Below are 23,135 nucleotides of genomic sequence, written 5' to 3'. Positions count from 1 at the left end.
CTATAACCACCCCCAACTCTCTTCCAGACCCCTGCTTCCCAGCCCCAAGCCCGGCCCCAGCTGCCACACTCCCTGAGGCCTTCAAGTTCGGAGGCACATCACTGCCACCTGCTTCCCCAGCTCCCTCGCTGCCAACCACACCGCCCACCACCACAGATGAAGTTGGCAAGGAAGATGTCATCTTTTTCTGAGGGCCATGGCAGATCCCCTTCTGTCCTGATAACCCTTTATGTCTCTGGGGATCCTATGGGTGACTGTTCCGTCTGGCCATCTCCTCCCCCTGCACAAGCACAGCCAGGCACTTGTTCGCCTGAGATTCCCCAGTTGGTGTCTTGGGTCTCACAGCTCTCTATAGATTTAGTGGTAAAACATGGGTAGCCCTTGAGCATAGATGCATGCATATGCATACACATATGCATGTAAATAAGCTCAAAGTTCTTTGAAGTTGAAGGTGGGAACCCAGCTAAACCACAGAGCTATCTTAAATCAGAGGTAGAAAGTACCAACCTGCAGAGACCGGAGGCAGAGCAGGCAGGTCTGAGAAGACACCCAGCTCCAGGAGCAAACTCCATGGCCCCTAGGAATCTCTGGATTGAACTGAGTCATTTTGCACCCAAAGGCACTAGAATCACACGGAGTCCAGCAAATCTCCACTTTGAGAGCAGCAACTGGCACTGGCCACAGCCTTGACCAGTAAGTGAACTGGGCAACTACAGAGGACCACAGGGTTGGAAAGACTCAGGCAGCCCCAGGCAACCCATGGAGCAATGGACTGGATCTGTGGGTTCAGAAATCAGTCTGAAGAGAGGTTACCAACTGTCACTCCTTGTAGTAGGCTGGGGTTTTCCCCAGCTCTGCTTCTGTCATGTCCTCCCATCCACCTTATCTAAGATGCAGAACCCCGGGTTCAGCAGGGCAGTATATATCTCAGACAGACAGTGCTTGATCACTGTGAAATGAGGTTTCCCTGGTCCCTTCAGTGTCCTGCCAGAAAAGTAGAGCTAACACATTCAGGGACATGTGGAGGAATGGCCTAGTGACATTGCCAGTGAGTAGCCACAGATGGCTACTTGGTACCACCTCAGGCTATGCAGGAGTTGGGACAGCAGCTAGCCTGGTCTAGGCTTGTTCCCAGAACTGAGCAGGTTTGAGTTCCAGGTCTTAACCACATTTAGACCTGCCCGAGGTCCAGAATCATCCCTTACCCAGGTTCCCCTGCTGTGCCCTGCCCTGAAGTACTAACAGGCAGGACCAAGTCCTGCACTGAATGATTCCTAGTCCCAGAAAGGACAGTCAGTCTCTAGAGCCCAGCATCCTAAGGAACCACTCCCAAGAGCCCTGCCCTGTGATACCTAATGCAGTCATCCAGGCCATCCCCACCACTGTGGAACAGGGACATGTCAGAGGCTGCTGGTGTGAGCAACAGAGACTTCCAGAGCCAAGACTTAAGCTAAGCATTCATGAGCTCAGGGAGCGACTGTGGATGTAGTTACCAAGAGTCCACCAGCTGGTAGGCAACAGGGTGCTGAAAGTGGTGGTCTCTAGTGACTTCAGAATGCCAGGAGTGGTGTGTCCTCCATCCCCCGTCCTCATCCCTCGGCTCGTGGACCACTGCATCCGAATAGCTCTTATCCTGGTCCCTTCCTCTGTCTTGTGTCCAGAGTGTGTCTGCGTCTACCAGACCTCACTGTGCCATGTTGCTCATCAGTGTTTTGTGTTGTTTTTTTTTTTTTTTTGTTTTTTGTTTGTTTTTTTTTTTTTTACTGAGATGTATCAGAGCACTTTAGGAAAGCTGAGTTTTAAGTTCCCACTCTGTGAAGAGAACATTCCAGTACCCAACCAGAGCTGGGTGGGCTCACCATCAGACACCATGATTTTTTGGATTTAGAAGTTCAAATGGTTTCCACTTGACCCTGGGAAGGATTCAGCTTATCTCTGCCAGATGGCCAGGTTCTCAGCTGTGTGCCGCACACAGGACAGCGTCACCAGCAGCCATGGGCTCCTTCCTGGCAGATCTCATTTGAGAAGACGGTGAGCTAGCAGCATTCAGTCTCTGAGGTTGAGTGGCATCCCATGTCAGTTGTGACCATGATTCTTTGCCTACCCTTGATTAATTTCCCAGTGATAACAGAGCATCCTGGCAACAGGGTACTCTGGAACCACCCTAGAACTTATGACCAGATTCTAGCAATAAAATTATCCAAAGGCTCTCGGGCTGGAACAGACCTTCTTGGGAGCTGTGAATGCAGAGTGTGGAGCTGTGCCCTGCCACAGTTTTGCTGATAAAGAACTTGAATGTAGAAGGTGAGCCAGTGCTATGGGCAGACCCAAGGGTGTGTTTCAGTTAGGAGGGTGTTGGCCAAGCATCCAGGAAGTCTATTCCCAGTTCAGCCTGGCGGTACCCAGTTGAAATCTCGGCATTTAGGAGGTGGAGGCAAAGGATCAGAAGTTCCAGGTGGGGCTGGGGAGATGGCTCAGAGCATAAGGTGCTTGTCATCGTGCAAGGGTGAGGGCCTAAGCCAGGTAAAAGCCAGACTGAGCAGCATGCAGCTGTAATCCCAACACTCAGAGAAGATAGGAAGCAGAAACAAGACTGGCCAGCTCGCGTGATGAACACACAGTAAGCAACGAAGAGCCCCTGTCTCAAGCTGCTGAACCTATATTCATCCTTTGACCTTTACACAGGCCTGCATTTACACACACACACACACACACACACTTATTTATTTATGTTTAAGGTCTGGGAACGGGGAAGATGGTTCAGTGTTTGAGAGCACTGGATACTCAGACGGCCTAGATTTCTTTCCCGTGGTGGCTCCAAATCATGTTAACTCCAGTTCTAGGGGACCCACTCTCCATAGGCACCAGGCATGCATGTGGCTCGTACATACACTAGGGCACATACACAAGTCTTTTTCTGAAAAATAAAAGTTTAGTTGGGTATGGTGGCACACACCTTTAATGCCATCACTCGGGGAGGCAGAGAAAGATCTCTTAGTTTGAGGCCAGGCAAGGCTACATACATCGTGAGACCCTGTCTCAAGTTTCAAGCATCCTTTGAATTTACTATGTAAATAACCTAACCAAGTAAGGCCTTGTCTCAATGTGTTTGGACTGAACTGGGGCTCCTGATGGAGGACTTGGCTAGTACATATGAGGTAGTTCCATCCCACCCTGAACCACTGGACGGCTCAGGCGAGCTGCCGTTTCTGGAAGTGTCTGTCCTTTTAGTCCACGTCTGCACCATACACAGTTGGGGTCAAAGGTCTTCCCATGCAAGGCTTGGACCTCAAGCTCGGGCTGTTTTCCTGGCACCCTGACTAGGTAAGGTATTGCTTTGAGGGCCTCACGGTCAGTCTTCAGGTGGGACCACCAGAGACAGGAGCTGATCCTGGCCTACCCATGAACCCTGCACAGGTGCCCACAAGCAAAAGGGTGGAGTGCTTTGCTGGGGCCCTCTACCCCACTACCCCAAGTGGTCCCAGCATCCCAGTGGTTCACAACCACCTGTCTTCCTTATAAAAAAAAAAAAAAAAAGTTTCTTGGACTTTGGCCAGCACCAAAGGGTAGGGGTTAGAGGGCACTGTATCTTGACAATAGAACACACGAGTCATCCACCCCCCTAGGACCAGAAATTGGGAGGGAAGGAGGAGAAAGGGAAGGAAAAGACATTTCTATACTTGGGAAACAGGCTTGCCTGTGCAGCAAGACTGTCTCAGAACACAAACACAAAAGGTTGGTATATTGTAAAGTTCAAAGGCCACTGTCTCCTAGGCTGGGCCCAGAGTTTCTCAAACATTCTTAGCTTTCAGATCAAAAACCATACACGTGGACGGGTGAAATGGCCCCGTGAGTAAAGGTGCCCACAGCCAAGCCTAACAAACTGAGTTAGATACCCAGGACAGAGTGTGGGTGCCATGACACACTAAAATGTACACTTAAGTTGTTTAAAAAGAAGAAAAGGCCCAACCTACCATGATCTCTCTGATATAGGACACAAATCTATCTACATGTTGTCAGAGAAGCCAACAACCATGCCCTGACCCCAGCTTAAATGGGGACTCTGTGGCCCTTGAGGTCCCTCATTTAGGTGTGGCCTTCCTGGAGGCAACAACCTACAGTTTCCCTCTGAGAACTGCAGGTAGTCCTGGGCTCAGTGGGCAGAGGTCAGTCAGATACTGAGGCCAATCGGCTGAGGGGATGAGTGGTTTCCCTCTCGTGTTCAGTGCACCTGTGAGAGCAGCCCTTGTGACTTAGGCCCTGAGGAGGGAAGGTCAGAGTGGGACTGCTCCATTCACCTCATGTACACACTGGCACCACACCAAGAAATTTAATAGGCATTCCTCTATTCCAGCTTTGCCGAAGCCCGGCCTGAGCCACAGCATCTCCCACTCACCTTTAGGCAAGCCAGCAGGTGGGAGGTTCTAGCAGTGTCCTCCTGGGATGTCCTCCTGGGACTTTGTAAACCTGGCCTTGGCTCTGGGAGTCCTGGGGTTCTCATGTGCCCCCCTTCTCCCCAAAGGATTAGCTTCCTCTGAAACTCTAGCTGGGGCCTGAGAAGATCTCATTTCAGCCCCTTTCCCACCCCACCCAGGGGCCAGCACCGGAGTACACAATTATGGATGTACCCATGGCCAGTGGTTCCCATCGGGGATCCGAGTCCTGTTGAGCTGCACAGTATCCTCCACCTGCCACTCCAGGGCCTGGTCAAGGGCTGTCTGCCTCAGCCTGTCTGTCGGCCCTGGCAGCTTGATAGATGCTGAGGATGGAGGAAATGGTACCCATGAGGCCCACCAGCCAAGGAGGGAAGCTGCCAGCCCACAGGACACCTCGGGGTAACCAGTGCACAGCATTTGCCAGGTCAGCCAGGTTGCTGAGGAGAGTTAGAACCTCTGAACATATCCTTGCCTCCATGGCCCTCCGCTTGCTCCTGGGCAGCTGGCTGAGGGAGACAAAGAGGAGAGAGACACTCATTGCCTGCCCTTTCCATAGCCCCCAGAGAAAAAGCAAGCACAGAATGGCCCACAGCCTCAATCCCACACCTCCTCAGAATCCTTGGGCATGGCATATAGGAAATGTGACTATTGTCTCAACTTCGCATACCCACCCTGCTATGAGATCCAGCCATGAAGGCTCAAGCCTGTAGGCCTCATTCAAACAAACCTGATGCCCTACCGGATCAATGCTCTGTGAACTCACACATTGCACACATCACACAGACACACCACAGGCCTAACATACACATGTTCACAAGCACTCCTTTAGTAGTGAGCTGTCCCTGGACCACAGCCATCAGCGCTGTTGACTGCTGACTTTCCCTCGTGTGGAGAGGTGAAAAGGGTCACTGGGCCTTCATCAGACATTTTAGCTGCCTTCTCCTGACCTCCCAGCCACACCGTGTGCAGTTCTACCCTGATTGCATGGAGGTCCTGTGAAGCTATGAGGAAGTTGTCACCCATGCTGGAGTGAGACTTTCCAATGATGACAGCTGTTTGGAGGTCACCTACACTCAGGCTCTGCTGGGCTCCACAAGTTTGAGCTGACTAAACCATACTATAGTTTTTCATCGGTACCCTACGAGGCTCGGCAGGCATCTCTTTGCAACTCTCTGGTGGGGGGGCGGGGGGGGGGGAGAGTTCCTAAAAAGCTCAGCAGGGGTATGGATCATCGAGGTCACCACGATAGACACCTTGCAGGAAAGGTTAGGACAAGGTACCTTGAAAAGGTGCCTGTGGGGCTCCGCAGCTTCTGTCTTAACTTCAGCATTGTCCACAGGGCCCTGCAACAGGAGAGAAAGGGACGCTCTGTCAGAGCAGCTGGGAGGGGCGGGGTCAGCTCCCCACAGCAGCTAAGGCAGCAAGAGCCTCTATGGCCTTCAATCCGGGGAACTCTGAGACTGGCCACTGTCCATACGTGGCCAGCCGTGGGCCTGCTTGCAGCCTCCTGCATAGTGACTAACTGTGCCTTGAAAGATGCCTTGGAAGAGACTTGTCGCTTTGTGGGGCGAAGGCTGGGGTTCTGTCCTAGTTAACTTTAATTGTCAAACTGACTCAGCCTAGAATCATCTGAGAGGAAGGCCTTGATTAAGAATCAGAATAGCCTGTGGGCATATGGGGTGTGGGGGGTCAAATTATTTACTAGAGAACAAAGGAAGTCCTGAGTGAGGGGAGTCCTGAATAAATACATATTGTTGACAGGGGTATAGCCGAGTCAAGGATTCCAGTGCCTTAGCCCCATGGGAGTGGCAAAGCTTCCCAAAAGGATGAGGCCTGAAAATTTGCAAAAGTTTCCTAGGGGGTCTGAGTACAAATGATTGACCAATGTGTACAAAACCCAGCCACTGCAGCTTCCTCCTCTGTCTGAGGCTGCTGCTTACAGACACTTCCTCCTAAGACTAGCCGACCCACCCCCCCCACCACACACCACACACCCCCCCCCCGTCCTGCCTGACCTCAGCTTTTCTTTCCTTTTGGTAGAGATAATGGTTGGTTGGATGGTTCTGTTTTTAAGACAGGATCTCACTATGTAACCCTGGTTTCCCTAGATCTCACTATATAGACCAGACTCCCCACTTTTCTGTACATGTATCCAAGTCTCTGTCACTTGATGTCACAATCCTTTCCTCATTCTCTTCCCCTCCCTGGTCAGGGTTCCAGATCCAAACTCTGCAGGTGATGGCACCGATAAGTGAGCCAGCAGACAGTGTTTCCCTGTGGTTCTTTGCCTTGAGTCCCTGCCCTGACTTCCCTTGCCTCTTCCTGGTCCTCTGTTCTGAGTTCTGGGATGACAGGCATGGACCCCCACATTTGCTTTATGCAATTTCTGAGAATGGAAACCAGGGCCTCATGCATGCTGAACCACATTCCTAGCCCAGGAGAGACCCATCACTTAACCTAGATCCACCAGCATGGGTCAGTGTGGTCCTGCCCAGTGATAGACAGGAGGCCATAAGCAGCAGCCAGGGGACATTAAGAGCTCAGCCCAAATATCCACTCTAGAGTCTCTGAATGCTGACAGGTAGTCAATAGTGTGCATGGGGATCAGACAGCAAGCGTAAGGGGGCCTGGGAGGTCAGCTGTGGTCAGCAAGAAAACCATACTCCTGAAAGGACATCGGGATAGTGTCTGAGCGTGTCAGACAAGCATACATTCAAAGGCTGGCAAAGCCAGGCATAGTGGCACAGGCCTGTTGTCCCATCCTCTTGGGGGACTGGACAGGAGGACCTAAATTCAAGGCCTGCTTGGAATACTTAATGAAGTTCTGGCTCAAAATAATAAGTAAAACGAGGAGCTGGAAAGGTGGCTCAGAGGGTAAAGGCATTAGCAGCCAAGCCTGGTACCCTAAGTTTGATCCCCTGGATCCACATGGTGAAAGGAAAGAACCAGCTCCCACAAACTGTCTGACCTCCACAGATGGACCATGCATGGCACATGTAAGCACACACAAAAAATAAATAAATCTATATATACATATAAAAAAAGCAAAAAGGATGGGGATATAACCCTTAAAAAAAAAAAAAAAAAACTCAATACTGAGGGAACCTAGTGGTGCTCGTTAGTCAACCAGCTTAGCTCAGTTGGTGGTAAGGCCCAGACCAGTGAGAAAAGAAAGAAAGAAAAGGTGGCGGCTTAGCAGCCAAGGGTGCTTGCCAGGAGGAATCCTAAGGACCTGAGTTCCAACCCCAGAATCCAAACTCCACAACCCTACACATGCCCCACACACAACGTCTAAAAGACATTTTAAATCAAATAATAAAAAAAAATATTAAACTTAGAGGCCAATGACTGAGGAATACCATCTCAGGTTGGCCTCCAGCCTCCACGTGCTCACACGCCCTCATGCACATGCAGGCATAAGAAAAGCAACGGGGAGTGAGGGAGATGGCTCCATGGTTAAGAGTATTGCTTACAGCCATTAGGACTTTAGTTCTGACCCCAACACTCACATGACAAGCTGGGCACTGTCTTGTACAGTCCAGTAATCCACGTGCTAAGGGTTGAGGAGCGGGGACAGGAGGGCCGCTGAGGCTTGCTGGCTGCCAAACCAGCCAAAAATATAAGGTCTGGGTTCTGGCCAAGACATGCCCTCAACAGAAAAGGCAAAGAAGAACCAGAGTTCCGTGTCCTCCTCTGCCCTGCCCCGACAGGTTTGCGCGTGCGCGTATGCGCACATACACATCCCACCACCACCACCACCACATTCACACACAAACACACATAATCTATAAACTCATGTTTAATGGGACTGGAGAAGGGACTCAGTGGCTACAAGTGAGTGGACTGCCCTTGCAGAGGGCGGATTCAGTTCCCAGCATTCATGTCGGGCAGCTTACAGCTGCGGGTAACCAGCCCCACACACTCCAAAGGCCTTTTCTGGTACAGGCGCATGCGCTCATCTGCCATACACCATCAACGTAATAAGAAATCAAATCTTTCTTTAAAAGCTTTCAAGAATAAGTGCATCCATAAAGAGCGAGTGACTATGGAGAGAGGGGAAGAGAGAAGTGGGGGATCGGAAGCAGAGATACACCCTTAAGACTCTGAGGTGCCAGCTTTGGAGGAAGAGGGGGCCACAAGCAAAGGGATGTGGGCTGGCTAGACAAAGATACAAGTGGATACACTGTGGAGCCTGCAGAAGGGCCTGGCCTGGCCCCATCTGGACTTTACCCTATGGAAACTGATTTCAAGCCTCTGACTTCCAGGACTGTGAACTGACTGCCGTGTTGTTTAAATGACCGCGTTTGTATCTAACTTTTACAGCAGTTACCTTAGCAGAAACAAACAGAGGGTCAAACATCAGGGGAAGGGCTACAGATATGGGCTCAGCAGCTGAGAGCACTGGCTGCTCTTGCAGACAACCTGGTTTTGGTTCCCAGCACCCACAGGGCAGCTCACAACTGTCAGTAACTCCAGTTCCAGGGATATGACATCGCCTTCCAGCTTCCCGTGGGTACTGCACACACAGGGTGCACAGGCATAGATACAAACAAAACACTCAAACACAAAATTAAAAATAATAAATATGCCGGGCGGTGGTGGTGCACGCCTTTAATCCCAGCACTTGGGAGGCAGAGGCAGGCAGATTTCTGAGTTCGAGGCCAGCCTGGTCTACAGAGTGAGTTCCAGGACAGCCAGGGCTACACAGAGAAACCCTGTCTCGGATAGATAAATAAATAAATAAATAAATAAATATAAATAAAATAATAATAATAACTATAAGGAAGGAAATTCCAATAGGTGAAGACTTGCCAACTTTTGGGCCTCTGGTGAGGTAACACCACTTGGGGACTTCAGGTGGCCCCTCTGGGACTTCTGGACTTCAGATGTCACTTACTTGACAACTCCAAGGAGGAGAGAGAGCGTCCAGAGGACTGTGCTCAGTGTCCACCACCGAGCAGAGTCCACCTGGAGGACCTTGGCATCGGCGGCCCAAGCGATATGCTCACACGGATAGTACAGCTGGTCAGCCATGTTACTCAGGACAGACAACCATCGGATGAAGATGTCCTCCTCCTATGAAACCAAGAGGTGAGGATGGGCCTGCAAGTCAGACCTCCCCACTACCCATTTAGGATGGTCCCATTCTGGTGCCACAAGACTTCCCTGTGACCACACAGGGAAGTGTCCTGGTGCCTGGGCAGTACAGCCCACAGCTAACAGCTGTGCAAGAGAGGAGCTAGGCCTGGCTTCCTCTGCTCATGTTCATTGGACAGCTCACTGGGTCTCAACTCAAGCAGTGGAATCCCCTCGAGAGCTGTCAAAACCCAAGCCTTAGACCAGCCACAGACATTGCAGGAGGGCTGGGATAAACACCAAAGTTTATTGTAAACATATGTGCGCAGTAACTTCCAGGGCCAGAAGAGGGCATGGGATCCCTTGAAGCTGGAGGTAGAGACCTTTATGGGCTGCCATAAATGGGTTCTGGGAACCGTATTCTGATCCTCATGATTAAGCAACAAGCTTCCTTAACCACTGAGCCATCTGTCTGGCCCCAGGAATCTTGTTTTAAAGACATGGTCTCATATATCCAAGGCTGGTCTCAAACTCACTCTATAGCTAAGGATGCTTTTGAACTCGTGTGTGTGTGTGTGTGTGTGTGTGTGTGTGTGTGTGTGTGTGTAGGAGAGAAGGAAGAGGAGGAGGAGGAGGAAGAGGAGGAGGAGGAGTGCAAGTGCTTTTGGAGGCCAGAAAAGGGTGTGAGGTTCTCTGGAGACGGAGTTATAGACTCCTCTGACGTAGGGGAGTCAGTATGGGGAGTGTGAGTGCACTTTTGTATGTGAGTATATAGGTGCATGCATCCACAGCGCGTGTGTGGCGGTTGGAAGACAACCTTGGTGTCATTAGTCCTTGTCTTCTATTGTGATTGGGGCAGAATCTTTCTCCCCAGTCCTCTCACCAAGCTAGCTGTCCTTCATGCTTCTGGGGATTCTCCTGCCTCCACATCTCATCTCCCTGTAGAAATACTCGCGTCAGAGACATGACTTTATCGAGATTTATGTGAGTCATGGAGATTGGAACTCAGGTCCTCATACTCGTGCTGCCAGCACTTTATCCACTGAGTCATTTGCACAGCCGGCACTGTTGGTTTGTTTTGAGACTGTCTCTCTCACAGTCCTGACGCTCACTAAATAGGCTAAGCTGCCTGGGTAATGGTATCCCCCAAGGATTCTCCCATATATGCCCCTCCAGAATGGAATTACAAGCACAGGTCTCCATGCCCAGTTTATTTTACATGGGTTTTGGGAATCGGACTCAGGTTATTTCACCGACTGAACTATCTCCCCAGCCCAGATCTGAAACCTCAGATTCACTTGCCTCTATTTCTCAAGTGCCAGGATTACAAGTGTAGGCTATCACCCCCTATCACCCCTGGGTTGGGGACCTTCGAAGTGTGTGTGTGTGTGTGTGAGATGTGTGTGTGTACACATGTATGAGGGTTCAAAAGACAACTTTCAGGAGTGTTTTCTCAGTCCACCAAAACTCGGGTGATCAATTTTGTATAGTAAGCATTTTTACCTACCTACTGAGATTGGGAGCATGGCTCAGCAGCAGAGCCCCTGCCTAGACTCCCCCCCACTGAGGGGCAGTTATGTGGCTTAACAGTAAAGTGCTTAAGTAACATGTACAAGGCTCCAGTTCTGTGGCCAATATTGCCATAAGAAATAAGATGACCCAGTAGGAAGCACTTTGGAACCCACGGAAGCCATTGTTTCTGTTCCTCAGGAAGTTCTATTCCCGTCTCCCTACAACAGCCCCTGTTACCTCTGTCCCCAGGCCGTACTGCTTAGTGTAGACAAACATGGCCAGGTCATCAAAGAGTCGCAAGACAGTCCTGCAGTGACTGAGCTGGGCTGACACCACCAGCAAGCGCCTTCCCACTTCGGACCTGGTGGGACATTGCTCCACTAGGACCCCACCGATGAGCTGGCAGCAATACCCCAGTGTGCGGATCTGTGGGAGACCAGAAGCAGTCACCATGGTCCCAATCATGGCTAAGCTGCAGTCCCCACCACCCAGCCATGGGCCCCTTAGGATGGAACCTGGAAAGGGTTGGAGGGAATGGTGGCTTGGACATATACGTCTCAGCACTTGAGAGACTGAGGCAGGAGGGTCAGCCCCAAGTTCAAGGCCAGCCTGGGCTACTGAGACTGTGTCTCAAAACCATAAAGAGAAAGTTCTGAGAGTCAGCAAACTCCCACCGGATCTGAGAGATTTTCGTCTTTTGTTTCTTTCTTTTGGTTGCTGACGCTGAGTCTCACTTTCACCTCACTCACCACATAGGCCAGCAAGTCACTGCCATTCCCCTGCCTCAGAATCTGCAGGGCTGTAATAACAAGCATGAGGCACTAAACCTGGCTAAAACTGAAACCTCCTTTCTTTCTCTTCCTTTTCTTTTTTTTCTTTTTTTTTTTTTTTTTTTTTTTTTGTTGTTGTTGTTGTTTTGTTTTGTTTTTCAGTTTTTTGAGACAGGGTTTCTCTGTGTAGCCCTGGCTGTCCTGGAACTCACTCTGTAGACCAGGCTGGCCTCGAACTCAGAAATCCACCTGCCTCTGCCTCCCAAGTGCTGGGATTAAAGGCGTGTGCCACCACTTCCATTTTTTAAAAGACGAAAATTTATTGTAATTTGTTAATTTGAGACAAGGTCTCATGTAGCCCAGGCTAACCAGACACTGTGGTCATGATTAGAATTCCTGATCCTCCTACTTCAGCCTCCCAAACTCTGGGATGAAAGGTCTACAAGCATCTGGTGTGCCGGGCACTGAAACCAAGTCCTGAACGCTACACAAGCACTCTACCAATTGAGCCAACATCCCAGGCTTGGAAGAGGTTGAGAGCTTGACATCAAAATTCAAAAGGTGTCACATCCAGGTGTGGTGAGGCACACTTGTCATCCCAGCCAACACTTGGGGAGCTGGGGCAGAAAGGACCAGAAAGTTCAAGGTCAGCCTGAGCTATGTGGTAAGTTATAGACAACCTGACCAATATAACAAGGCCCTGCTTCAACAAAGAAAGAAGCGGGAGGAGAGGGAAGTGGAAGGGAGGGGAAGGGAGGGGAAAAAAGAGTTGCCTTGGAGAGTCCCAATAGAGGGCTAGCTTGCTCACCAATGGTTGAAATGACAGGTTCAAAGAAAACAAAACTATTTCCCACCTCCTGGGCTCTCCTTTGCCCACAGGCAGGAGCACAAGGCTCTTCCTGGCCTAGCCATGTCTTTAGCAGTCTAGGAGGCAAAATAGCAATTTGCTTGGAAGACTTTAGAGGCCGCCATTCAGTAGGAGACTTACAACTCATGTGGAAACTCAGCAGCCTCAGCACTCTTGTATCTTTGTTTCTTTTGTTTTGAAACAGGGTATCATGTAACCCAGGCTGGCCTTGAACTACTGATCTTTTCCATCAAGAGTGCCGAGATCGCAGGCTTGTGCCAACGTATCTGGTTTATGTGGTGCTGAGGACAGACTTTAAGGTTTCGTCTATGCTAGGAAAGCCGTGGGCTACAGTCCCAGATCTTTTCTTATTTCATTTGCTTGTCAGAAATTATTAGTTTCAAGCTGTGTGTGATGCCACACACCTGTAATCCCAGCAATTCAGGAGGCTGAGGAGGTGCTCATGTAAGACACCAGCCTGCCGATACCGGTCCCTTTAGGACCCTCTCTCTGGCCTGTTTTCCTTATCTCTTGAGTCCTGACCAAACTCCAGGTCACTCTGTCCCGCCACGGCCCCAGACTTCCTCTCACCAGGCGGTCCCGGCCCCTGTAGGACTCCAGCGCGGAAGCCAGACCGTTCAGCAGAGCCATGGCAACTCGATCGTGATGTCACCTAGGGCGGGGTCAAACTCCTTTCGGAAAGGGCCGAAGGTCCGCGCAGGCGCAACTGCTCGCCCTTTGTCCGAGTACTGTTGCCTTGTAGGCGTGCTAAACTTGAACCCAGTTTGCAAATGCAGTGCTGCCACGTCTGTCCTCGCTGCCCACGGGCACCCAGAATGACCTTCTAAGCCTGTTGCAGCCCGCTCCACGGCTGCTTAGGCAACTCCACAGGCAAAATGTTTCAAAAGTTAATTCATTTCCCACAGGGAAAAAAAAAAGAAAATTCAAGCAAAACACGTGTCAGATCCACACAAAAGGGATTTCTCCTTCACTTGTCGGCGTCACATGCGGGCTTTATCATCTTGTCTGTTCTGAGCATCTGTGACTGGTGTACTCTCACAAGGCATCTTGATTTTCATTTTCTTTGAGAGATGATTAGATTTTTTGTTTGTCTTTGTTTTTTTTTTAAGGAATCTCGAGTATATTAAGCTATCCTTGTACTTACCACGAATTCAAACTGGCCTTACACTCCTTATTCAGTCTCCCAAGTGCTGAATGACAGGCATCTGGCACAAGGCTCCAAGACATTAGATGCCACTTGGCTACTACAAGGCACCTTTAGAAGAAAAATGAGCCTGTCAAGGGACGAGTGCCTTTAATCCCAGCATTCAGGGTGCAGAGGTTCTCAGTAGGTTCCAGGCCAGCCAGATATACATAGGGAGCTCCAGGCAAGCAGGATGGCACAATGGGTAGAGCCACATGTGGGTCAAGCCTGAACACATGAGTTCCATTCTTGGGACTGGCATGGTCAAAGGTAAGAACTGACTTTGGGCAAACTGTAATCTGACCCCTACGGTTACAGTGTGGTGTGTGTGCATGGACATGTGTGTGTGTGTTTCTGTGTGTAAACAACTACAAAATATTCAATGTTTTCTTCCACTTTTTGTTTGTTGGTTTGTTTGTTTTTTGGTTCTTTTATTTTATTTTCTTTTATTTTATTTTATTTATTTATTTATTTTTGGTTTTTCCAGACAGGGTTTCTCTGTATAGCCCTGGCTGTCCTGGAACTCACTCTGTAGACCAGGCTGGCCTCGAACTCAGAAATCCATCTGCCTCTGCCTCCCAAGTGTTGGGATTAAAGGCGTGTGCCACCACTGCCTGGATCTCCTCCACTCTTCCTTTCAGGAAGGACAAAAGTTGATCGCTTAAAGGTGTTTCCATATCTACCTGAACATGGCACCAGAGGATTCACTTTAACCAGCTGGATTGTTTTGTTTTGTTTGGAGGAGGGAAGACACAAGTATTTTTGAGTATTTGTTTTGAAACAGGATCTTATGTAGTCCGGAACTCCAACTGAATTAATTTGTAGCCAAGACTGACCTTGGACTCCTGATCCTCCTGCCTCCACCTCAAAAGCGCTGGCATGACAGGTGTGTGCCACCAAGTCCCATCTGTGCAGCACTGGGTGGGAACCCAGAGCTTTCTGCACGCTAAGCTGACGTTCTGCCCCCTGAGCCACATTCACAATGCCCCACCCCCAGACCCCAGAACAGTGTTCTTGAAGTGACAAAGATAAGTTTCTCAGGGTAGTGAGTTATGGGTAGGCGGATAAAGGCTAGATAAAGGTTAGGTAGTAAGGCTTGTTGAGTAGGAAGTTGGGGATATAGCTCAGTTAGAAAGGGAAAGAGCCAACATTGAGCAAAGGAGTGATTTCGTTCAAGTCTAATGTAGCGAAGCAGTCTATTGAACTTTCTTACAGGAGCAGGGTGATGCATACATCTCTGAAAAGCTTCGGCAGAATGGAGGATGCTTGGGAAAGCTGCATGCTCAGAGCTTCCTGCTTAACTGGTAGGCAGCCTAGCTATTTGGACAGTGTCTTCTCCCCATCAGCTCTCTGTGTGTGTGTGTGTGTGTGTGTGTGTGTGTGTGTGTGTGTGTGTGCTCGTGTGATCATATGCTCTCAAGACCACATGTGTGGGTGGCCTCAGAGGGCGGAAGCATTGAATTTGGAGCTAGAGTTACAGGCTGCTCTGAGATGCCTGGCTGATATAGAAGGTGAAAAACAAACTTTGGTCGCCTGGAGGAGAGAGATGTGCTTAAGTAACTCCTTGGCCATCTCTTCAGCCTTTGTTTGTTTCTGTAAAAGTGGTTCTCAGCCCTTCTAATACAGTTCCTCGTGTTGGAGTAACCCCCAACCATAACATTCTTTGCTACTTCATAAGTGTGATTTTGCTGCTGTTATAAATTATAATGTGAATATCCAATATGCAGAATATCTGATATGGGAGCCCGGTGGGAGTCGCCACCTACAGGTTGAGAACCACTGCTTTAATAGGTGAAGGTAGCAGGCTAAAGAGGTGGTTCAGTGGTTAAGAGAGCTGAATGCTCTTCCAGAGGTCCTGAGTTCAATTCCCAGGAACCACATCCTCACAGGCTCACAACCCTCTGTAATGGAATACAGTGCCCTCATCTGGTATGTCTGAAGACAGCTGCAGTGTACTCATATAAACTAAAAAATAAAATAAAAATAAAAAAATTCTCAAAAAAATTTTTTTAAAGTGCCTACCTCTCTCAAAAAAAAAAAAAAAAAAAAAAAAGTGAAGGAAGTGAAAGAAGATTAGATCGTTGGGAATGTGCCCTGGAAAGAAATATTGGTATCCAGGCCCGTTTCTGTCTCCCTTTGCTTCCTAGAAATCATGGAAACTCTGGCCATGATGTACTAAATCCCAAGCCCAAGCTATAAAGCCAAGAGATTATAGACTGAAGCCTCCCAAGACCATAAACTAAAATAACTCCCTCTAATAAGTTAACTGTACTTTGATACAATAGTGGAAAGCTAATTCAGTGAATATATATATATTTATTCTTTCGCTAATCTCTTCTTTTAGGTTTGTTAACATGATAATATGTATCATAATCTCATCTCTTCTGGAGGTAATATTCCACTTGGTGAACCACGATGTGTTTATCCAGTCACCTATTGTTGGACATGTGAGTGATGTCCATCTTTTGACTCCTATGAATCAAGATGTTATGAACACTCAGGAATATGTGCTTTTTCAAATCCCTGGTTTCAATCTGTCTTAGTTAGGGTTTCACTGCTGTGAAAGGACAAGACCAAAGCAACTCTTATAAGGACATCATTTAATTGGGGCTGGCTTACAGTTTCAGAGGTTTGGTCCATTATCATCATAGTGGGAAGCATGGCAGCACGAAGGCAGACGTGATACTGGAAAAGCTGAGAGTCCTACATCTTGATCCGAAGGCAGCCAGGAGGAGAAGAGTCTGGATCACATTGGCCCGACTTAAACATATATATGAGACCTCAAAGCCCTGCCTCCATAGTGACACATTTCCTCTAACAAGGCCACATTTCCTCCAATAAGGCCACACCTCCTGATAATGCCACTTCCCATGGGCCAAGCATATTCAAACCACCACACAATCCCATGCATGGAATGACTGACTCATGTGGTGATTATTTCTTTTCTCTTCATTTTTTTTGAGTGGGTGGTGATTGGTGGTGGTTGTTGTGTGTGTGTATCTGGAAATAAGCATACGGAGGCCAGAGGTAAACCTCAGGTGTCTTTCTCAACTGATCTCCACTTAATTTTGAGACAAGTCTCTCATGTTACCCAGAACACTCTAATTCAACATGGTGGCCAGCCCCAGGGATCTTCCTGTCTCTTCTTCCCTAGCACTGAGATTACAAACATATACCACCAGAGGCAACTTCTGTGTGTGTGTGTGTGTGTGTGTGTGTGTGTGTATGTGTGTGTGTGTGTGTGTGTGTGGTGTTGCTGGGGGTAGAACCTAGGGCCTTGCACTTGGTAGGCAAACACTCTATCATTGAGTTACACCCACAAACTCTGTTTAACTTTCAAAAACTGATTTTACATTTTACTTACTTAATGTATGTGTGGGTGTGCGTGCACATATGCACACATGTAAATATGTCACTGAACATGTGTGTAAGTCAGAGGACAACTTTCAGGAGTCAGTTGGGTCCAAGCTCAGGTCTTCAGCAGGTGTTGGGGGCCGACTTTTAGCAGAAAGCAGCTATCAGCTTTGCAGCCATCTTGAGCCATATACCCTGACATGAGACTTGGATTACAATAGCCTACAACAGCTGAGAACACTCTGATAATCTTGGTTTAGATCCCTTGGGTGTGTGAGATTAAAGGTGTGTGAGATTAAAGGTGTGTGACTTAAAAGTATGACTTAGAAGTATAGAGATCAGAGTTAGAGACAAGACCTAAGGGCATGATTAAAGGTGTAACTTAGAGGCGTGGCTTAGAAGTGAGACATATAAAAGGCAGAGACAGAACAGATCAGATTCAGACTGAGATCAGAGAATCAGACACATCAGACATTAGGTAGAGTCTGCCCTCACCCTTGCTCTTGCTGAACCCCGACCTGCAGACCGGAGCAGCAGCTTGAGCCAGGATACAGTGGCCGCCCAAACGTGGGTCGGCCCGGGCCTCAACATTTTGCCTGGGCTGCAACATTATTTGGCCACCCCAACGTGGGGCTAGTGTGGACCCCAACAAACAGGCACCTTTTCTTGCTGAGCCTCCTCACTCCATGTTTGACTGTAACCTTGAGCTTTCCTACCCATGCCCAAGTTCCCTGAAATAATGACTCTGAGACTTCTTACATATGAATAAATACCCAGGCCAATAGCATTGGCTTGTTTCCGCTAGCTTATAACTTGTTTCTATATTTCTTGTTATCTTGTTTATTCTATATTCTAAGTCCTGCCACATGGTTAGCTACCACTCCTCAGGTTCATGAGACTGTCTTCTCAGAGTTCAGGACAAATCCTCTCCTGTGCCTCACTCTATCCCAGAATCCCTTTCTTTCTGCCAGAACTCCCACCTCCTATTTCCTGCCTCAGCTCATTGGTCAATCAGCTTTTTACAGGTGATGCCTCCATCCGATGCATAAAAAATTCTAATTTTAACTTTCTGAGGAATTGCCTGTTTTCCATAGCAGCTGTGGTATGTTACAGCTCCATCCACAATGCTCTAGGACTGAAACCTCACCAGTGTCTTTGCAACTTCTCTCTCTCTCTCTCTCTCTCTCTCTCTCTCTCTCTCTCTCTCTCTTTCTTCTATTAGCTAACCTAGTAGATGTAAAGTGATCCCTATGTTGCATTTTCCTGCCTGGATAATTGATTCATTTTTGAAAGACATCTCCTGTCTGTTTCAACCTCTGCTGCTCTCCCTCCTCTCCCCCCCCCCCCCCCCCCCCGCCTCTAACCACATCTCTTTCCTCCTGTTTCTTCAGATGAAACCTCTTTCTGCCTCAGGGCCTTTGCACAATTGTTCCCTCTGCCTAGAATGCTTTCCTTCTAGATACATAGATGTCTCCTGTCCCTATTTTCTTATATTTCTTTCCCATTTTGTTTGAAACAGGGTGTCGCTCTGTAGCCTATGCTCATCCTGCAAACATGATTCTCAGGACCCTGCCTAAATGTTTTCATCTTAGGGGGCCCTCCTGACCACAGCTTCTGAGGGTTCCTTACACCCTTACTCTCCCCCGTCACTGGTTCTTAGGTTGAGCTCCAATAAGTGGGAGTGCACATGATAACATGCATGCAGAGCCCAGATGGCAATGTTTTCTACCTTTTTTTGGTATGGGGTCTCTCACTGGCCTGGAACTTACCAATTGGACTAGGCTGGCTTGTCGGGAAGTCCCAGTGATCCATCTGTCTCTGTCCCCTAGTGCTGGAATTATAATCATGCCACCTTATGCTGCTTTTAAATATAAGTTCAGGGCATTGAGCTTGGATCCTTATGCTTGCATAAACAACCCTTTATCAACTGAGCCACCTCCCCTAGCCACCAAGTCAAGCTATACTGGAACTTGCTATGTAGCATAGGATGGCCTATAACCATCTTTGAGACATCATCTCTTCTCCACTTCCCAAGTGCAGGGATGACAAGTATGTACAATGACATGAGACTGTGGGTTTTTTTTTTTTTTTTTTTTTTTTTGGTTTACTTATTCGAGACAGGGTTTTATTCTGTAGCTCTGGATAACCTGAGACTCACTATATAGCCCAGGTTGGCCTCAAGCTTGCAGCAATCCTTCTGCCTCGATTTAAAAAATGCTGAAATTTCACATGAGCACAACCATACCCAGATAGATCCCTTGAATATATGCTCTTCCCAACGGCATGGCCTGTGTTTACGTGATGCTTTTCTCTGAATCCCCTGCATGCTGCCCGGCTCTCTGCAACACTCCTGTCTCCAAGCTCCAAGAAACACTGAGACACAGCACTGAACTTTGCAAGCCATGCTCTTACCAGCTGGTGAAGAATAGAGCTTGATTTGACTGTTTGTTGAGAAATACTTAAGCCCTGGCCTTCCTAGCTGACCTTGGAGTTGCCAGGCACTGGTCTAGCAGTCACTGCTGTTCCCCAGCCAGTGTCCTCCTCCCCAGCAGAGAACACCCACATGAGACAAGGCCACTCTGTGACCTTGGAGGAGCAAGACAAAACAAGGCCGCTCTGTTATCATGTCTCTAGACACAGGCAGCATACACAGCTGAACACAAATGAGAGGGGACAGACCTCTGTTCGTTTACTGTGGTGAACACGCAGGGGCTGCCGTGTACATATGGCTGTCTGACAAGTTCAGGAGTTGGGTCTCTCCTTCCATTACAGGGATGGAACTCAGCCATCAGTCTTGGTGGTAAGCACCTTTACCACCTGAGCCATCTCATACCCTCTGTCCATCATGGCTTCAATTCTTTGTAGTTCTCCCTTTAAGTGATTCAGATACTCACAGAAGAAACACAGCTTCATGCGTGCTAAGCAGACACCTTCCTGATGATCTGTGCTAGCCCCTGCTCTGTGATCTGCCCTCCTAAACCTGAATTCTCAGCAATTCGTTGAGGAGGAACCCATCCAAATTGCTTTGGTGTTTGTTAAAACTTCAACTTTTACTTTTTTAGACAAAGTCTCAGCAAATAGCTCTGGCTGGCCCAAAACTCCCTAGATAGACAAGGCTGGTCTCAAACTCACAGAGAGCTACCTACTCCTGCTTCCTGAATTCTTATATTAAAAACATGTGTCACCACACCTGGCCTGCAAATTTTTAATATTCTCTCTCTCTCCATCTCCACTTGCCATGTATGTGTAGGGGAGGCTCTCTTTTTAACTGCCATTTTTTTAAGTATAATTTGCATACAATGAAATTCGCTTTTTAAACATTTATTTGGGGGTAACAGGGAGGAACTCACAAATGCATGCATGCCATGTGGAGGTCAGACATCTTTCAGAATTCAGTTCTCTCCTTTTACCATGTGGGACCCCAGGATCAAGGGCTGCCCTAGAACTCACAGAGATCCGACTGCCTCTGCCATAACCAAGTGCTGGGATTAAAGGTGTGTACCAGCACACCAGGCCTCAACATTTTTTTTTAAGACAAAGTGCTGAAGACTAGTCTGGCCTGGAGCTTGTGATGACTTGCCTCTTGCCTCTGTTGAGATTATAGAGCTGGGAGTGTAGGTGATTACCAGCATGCCTGGTTTACTAGCAGAGCACTTGCCTACCTGTGTGATTTCCATCCACAGCAATGAAAAAAGGAAGGAAAAAAAAAATGTGACTTTCTAACCTAACTCTGAGCTTTTCCCAGGCAGAAAAGCCCCAGTTCCTTCTCTCCCCCCAAACTCACACAAAACAAGTCCTCTATGTACTTTATAAAACACCCCAGCATACACACAGCACGTATACACACACATATGGTATGGTAGTTAGAATATGCTTGGCCCGGGGAATGGCACTACTAGGAGGTGTGGCTTGTTGGAGGAAGTGTGTCACTGTAGGGGTGGGCTTTAAGACCTTCCTCCTAGATGCCCGGAAAACAATCTCTCCTGGCTGGAGTTGGATCAAGATGTAAAACTCTCAGCTTCTTCTCCAGCACCAGGTCTACCTGCACACTGCCATGCTTCCTGCCATGATGATAATGGACTGAACCTCTGAACCTGTAAGCCAGCCCTAATTAAATGTTGTCATTGGTCGTGGTGTCTCTTCACAGCAGTATAAACCCTGAGACATACACATAGCACACATACATACGCATCTCACATACATATACTCACATGTATATATACACATATCACACACACACATACACACACACGCACACGCACACGCACAAGGACAAGTCAAATTAGTCAGAATTTATCTAACCAAAGGTATGTTTCCAAGCAGTATATTAGATAGTAGGGTAACATACATCTAAAAGGTACCTTGAGGAGTGCTTGGACTGTAGCTCTCAGCTGGCAGAGTGTTTGCTTAGCACGCATCAAGCCCTGGATTCCATCCCTAGGACCACATAAAGCAGGTGTGGTAGTGCACATCTGACATGTCAGCACTGAGGAGGTAGAGGCAGGAGGATCAGTTTAAAGTCATTCTTGACTATATCACAAGTTGGAGACCAGCCTGGGCTACATAAAACCTGTCTCAAAAATCGACAGGGGCCAAAAAGATCATTCAGTGAGTGAAGGCACTTGCTGTTAAAGTAAGGGGAGTTTCTGTGCCCTCCCTTGTTCCCTAATAATGACCTTTATATTTATTGAGAGTTTCAGCACTATAGCTGGGCAGATCCTGAGCTATCCTAACCCAACAATGCAGGTCTGACCTACTTCCCAGCCATGTGGCCCGTTACCTGCCATCTTAGTCTCTGGTCCTGGCACCTTCTTGCTCATCCATGTCTCTCCAGGTCCCACCTGAAACTCTCTCCCTCTCTCTCTGGACTCAGAAGTCCTGCCTTTTCCTCTCCTGCCCAGCTATAGGCTTTTCAGCCCTTTATTTTAACCAATCAGAAGATGGTGAAGAACAATGGTTTACAAAATACCAGAGGAATTTTGATACAAAAATCAGGAAATGCTTCATATTGATGACAATACTAAGGCCGGACTACAACCAGATCTTCAGGGAGAGAAATCAGCAGCTGAGTTCACAATGCACAAAAAAAAACTTACTCCCTAAAACCCAAATGGTAGAAGAAGAAAGTTGACTCCCAAATAGTTTTTCCTGACATCCACAGACCATCATGGAACATATGCACACACCCACATCTATACAATTAAATGTGTTCTGGTTCCATCTATATTGCCGTGGTTTAAATACTCTTAAAAAAAAAAAAAAAGAAGAAGAAGAAGCAACTTAGGGGAAAAGAATGTATTGCAGCTTATGATTCTAGGTGGTTGTCCGCTGTGAAGGCAAGGTAGGAACTTCAAACAGCTATTCAGATCACACCCACAGTAGACAATGGAGAGAATTAAATGCATGGGTGCTCAATTCTTGCTCAAATGTGCTCACCGATTGCTCCACACTAGGACCCCCTGCCTAGGGAATGTTACCGCCTATAGAAGACTGAGTTCACATCAATTAACTCAAGACAATCATGTATAGACAGGCCCCACAGGCCAACTGTATGTACACAACTCTTCACAGGAGACCCTTTTCTCAAGTGATTCTAGGTTGTGCCTGTTAACAGTTTAATTCTCACAAAATGTACTTTTAAAAGTTCTTTTTTTTTTTTTTTAAGGAATTAAATTTTTAAAAGATTCTTTGGCAGACTGTGACCCGTAGCATGACAAGAAGGGGTCAGTGACTCAAGGACACCTGTCCCTGTGTGCGGCATCAAGATACAGATAAACAGAAAAACATTAAAAATATTATCCTCACTGGGCCCACCCCCACATATACATCTTCTAAATTCATCAGTATTCTCCATACCATTTCTCAGATCACAAAACTGAAGCTCTTGAAAACTCAAATTCCATGCTTGAGTCTCTGACAGAATTCAATCCCAGGTC

General features: G+C 47.9%; 2 protein-coding genes and 1 long non-coding RNA gene across 9 annotated transcripts in view; 2 read left to right on the top strand and 1 right to left on the bottom strand.

Annotated features, from left to right (window-relative positions):
- Arhgef18 (Rho/Rac guanine nucleotide exchange factor 18) overlaps positions 1-2,208 on the top strand; it is a 108,550-nt gene extending 106,342 nt beyond the window's left edge. For all 5 annotated transcript variants that reach the window (XM_076923811.1, XM_076923812.1, XM_076923810.1 and 2 more), the window contains one exon: positions 28-2,208. In XM_076923811.1, the coding sequence (XP_076779926.1) occupies positions 28-191 (164 nt within the window). In that variant the 3' untranslated portion in view covers positions 192-2,208. The remainder of the gene's footprint in view (positions 1-27) is intronic.
- A 2,096-nt stretch (positions 2,209-4,304) lies between these two features.
- On the bottom strand, positions 4,305-13,393 carry Pex11g (peroxisomal biogenesis factor 11 gamma). 3 transcript variants are annotated; one of them, XM_076923815.1, is made up of 5 exons: positions 13,233-13,393; positions 11,262-11,450; positions 9,334-9,512; positions 5,690-5,779; positions 4,305-4,942 (listed from the first exon to the last, which is right to left on the bottom strand). In XM_076923815.1, the coding sequence occupies exons 1-5, from the start codon at positions 13,290-13,292 to the stop codon at positions 4,708-4,710; spliced, it is 753 nt and encodes a 250-aa protein (XP_076779930.1). In that variant the 5' UTR covers positions 13,293-13,393; the 3' UTR covers positions 4,305-4,707. The 3 variants fall into 3 exon arrangements, with proteins under 3 accessions (XP_076779930.1, XP_076779931.1, XP_076779932.1); XM_076923816.1 differs by having other exon boundaries at positions 5,717-5,779; XM_076923817.1 differs by having other exon boundaries at positions 5,717-5,779; positions 13,067-13,284.
- Positions 13,394-13,523: 130 nt separating this feature from the next.
- LOC143438175 (uncharacterized) lies at positions 13,524-17,929 on the top strand. Its single transcript, XR_013107177.1, has 3 exons — positions 13,524-14,115; positions 15,061-15,149; positions 16,190-17,929. It is a non-coding gene; the product is annotated as an uncharacterized LOC143438175 (long non-coding RNA).
- The last annotated feature ends 5,206 nt before the right edge of the window (positions 17,930-23,135 follow it).

Source organism: Arvicanthis niloticus, chromosome 24 (assembly GCF_011762505.2).
Source record: "Arvicanthis niloticus isolate mArvNil1 chromosome 24, mArvNil1.pat.X, whole genome shotgun sequence".
NCBI classification, from domain to species: Eukaryota; Metazoa; Chordata; class Mammalia; order Rodentia; family Muridae; genus Arvicanthis; species Arvicanthis niloticus.
Note: the sequence above shows the minus strand (reverse complement) of the source record. Positions and strands in the feature narration are given on the sequence as shown.

Bases quoted from the DNA above. Each gene is read 5' to 3' on its own strand.
- Pex11g (XM_076923815.1), bottom strand. From the start codon at position 13,292: ATGGCTCTGCTGAACGGTCTGGCTTCCGCGCTGGAGTCCTACAGGGGC. The intron at 11,451-13,232 runs GTGAGAGGAAGT...GGTCTCCCACAG, and splicing joins ACAGGGGCCGGGACCGCCTG to ATCCGCACACTGGGGTATTG. The intron at 4,943-5,689 runs GTGTCTATCGTG...TGTCTCCCTCAG, and splicing joins GTCCTAACCTTTCCTGCAAG to CCAGCTGCCCAGGAGCAAGC.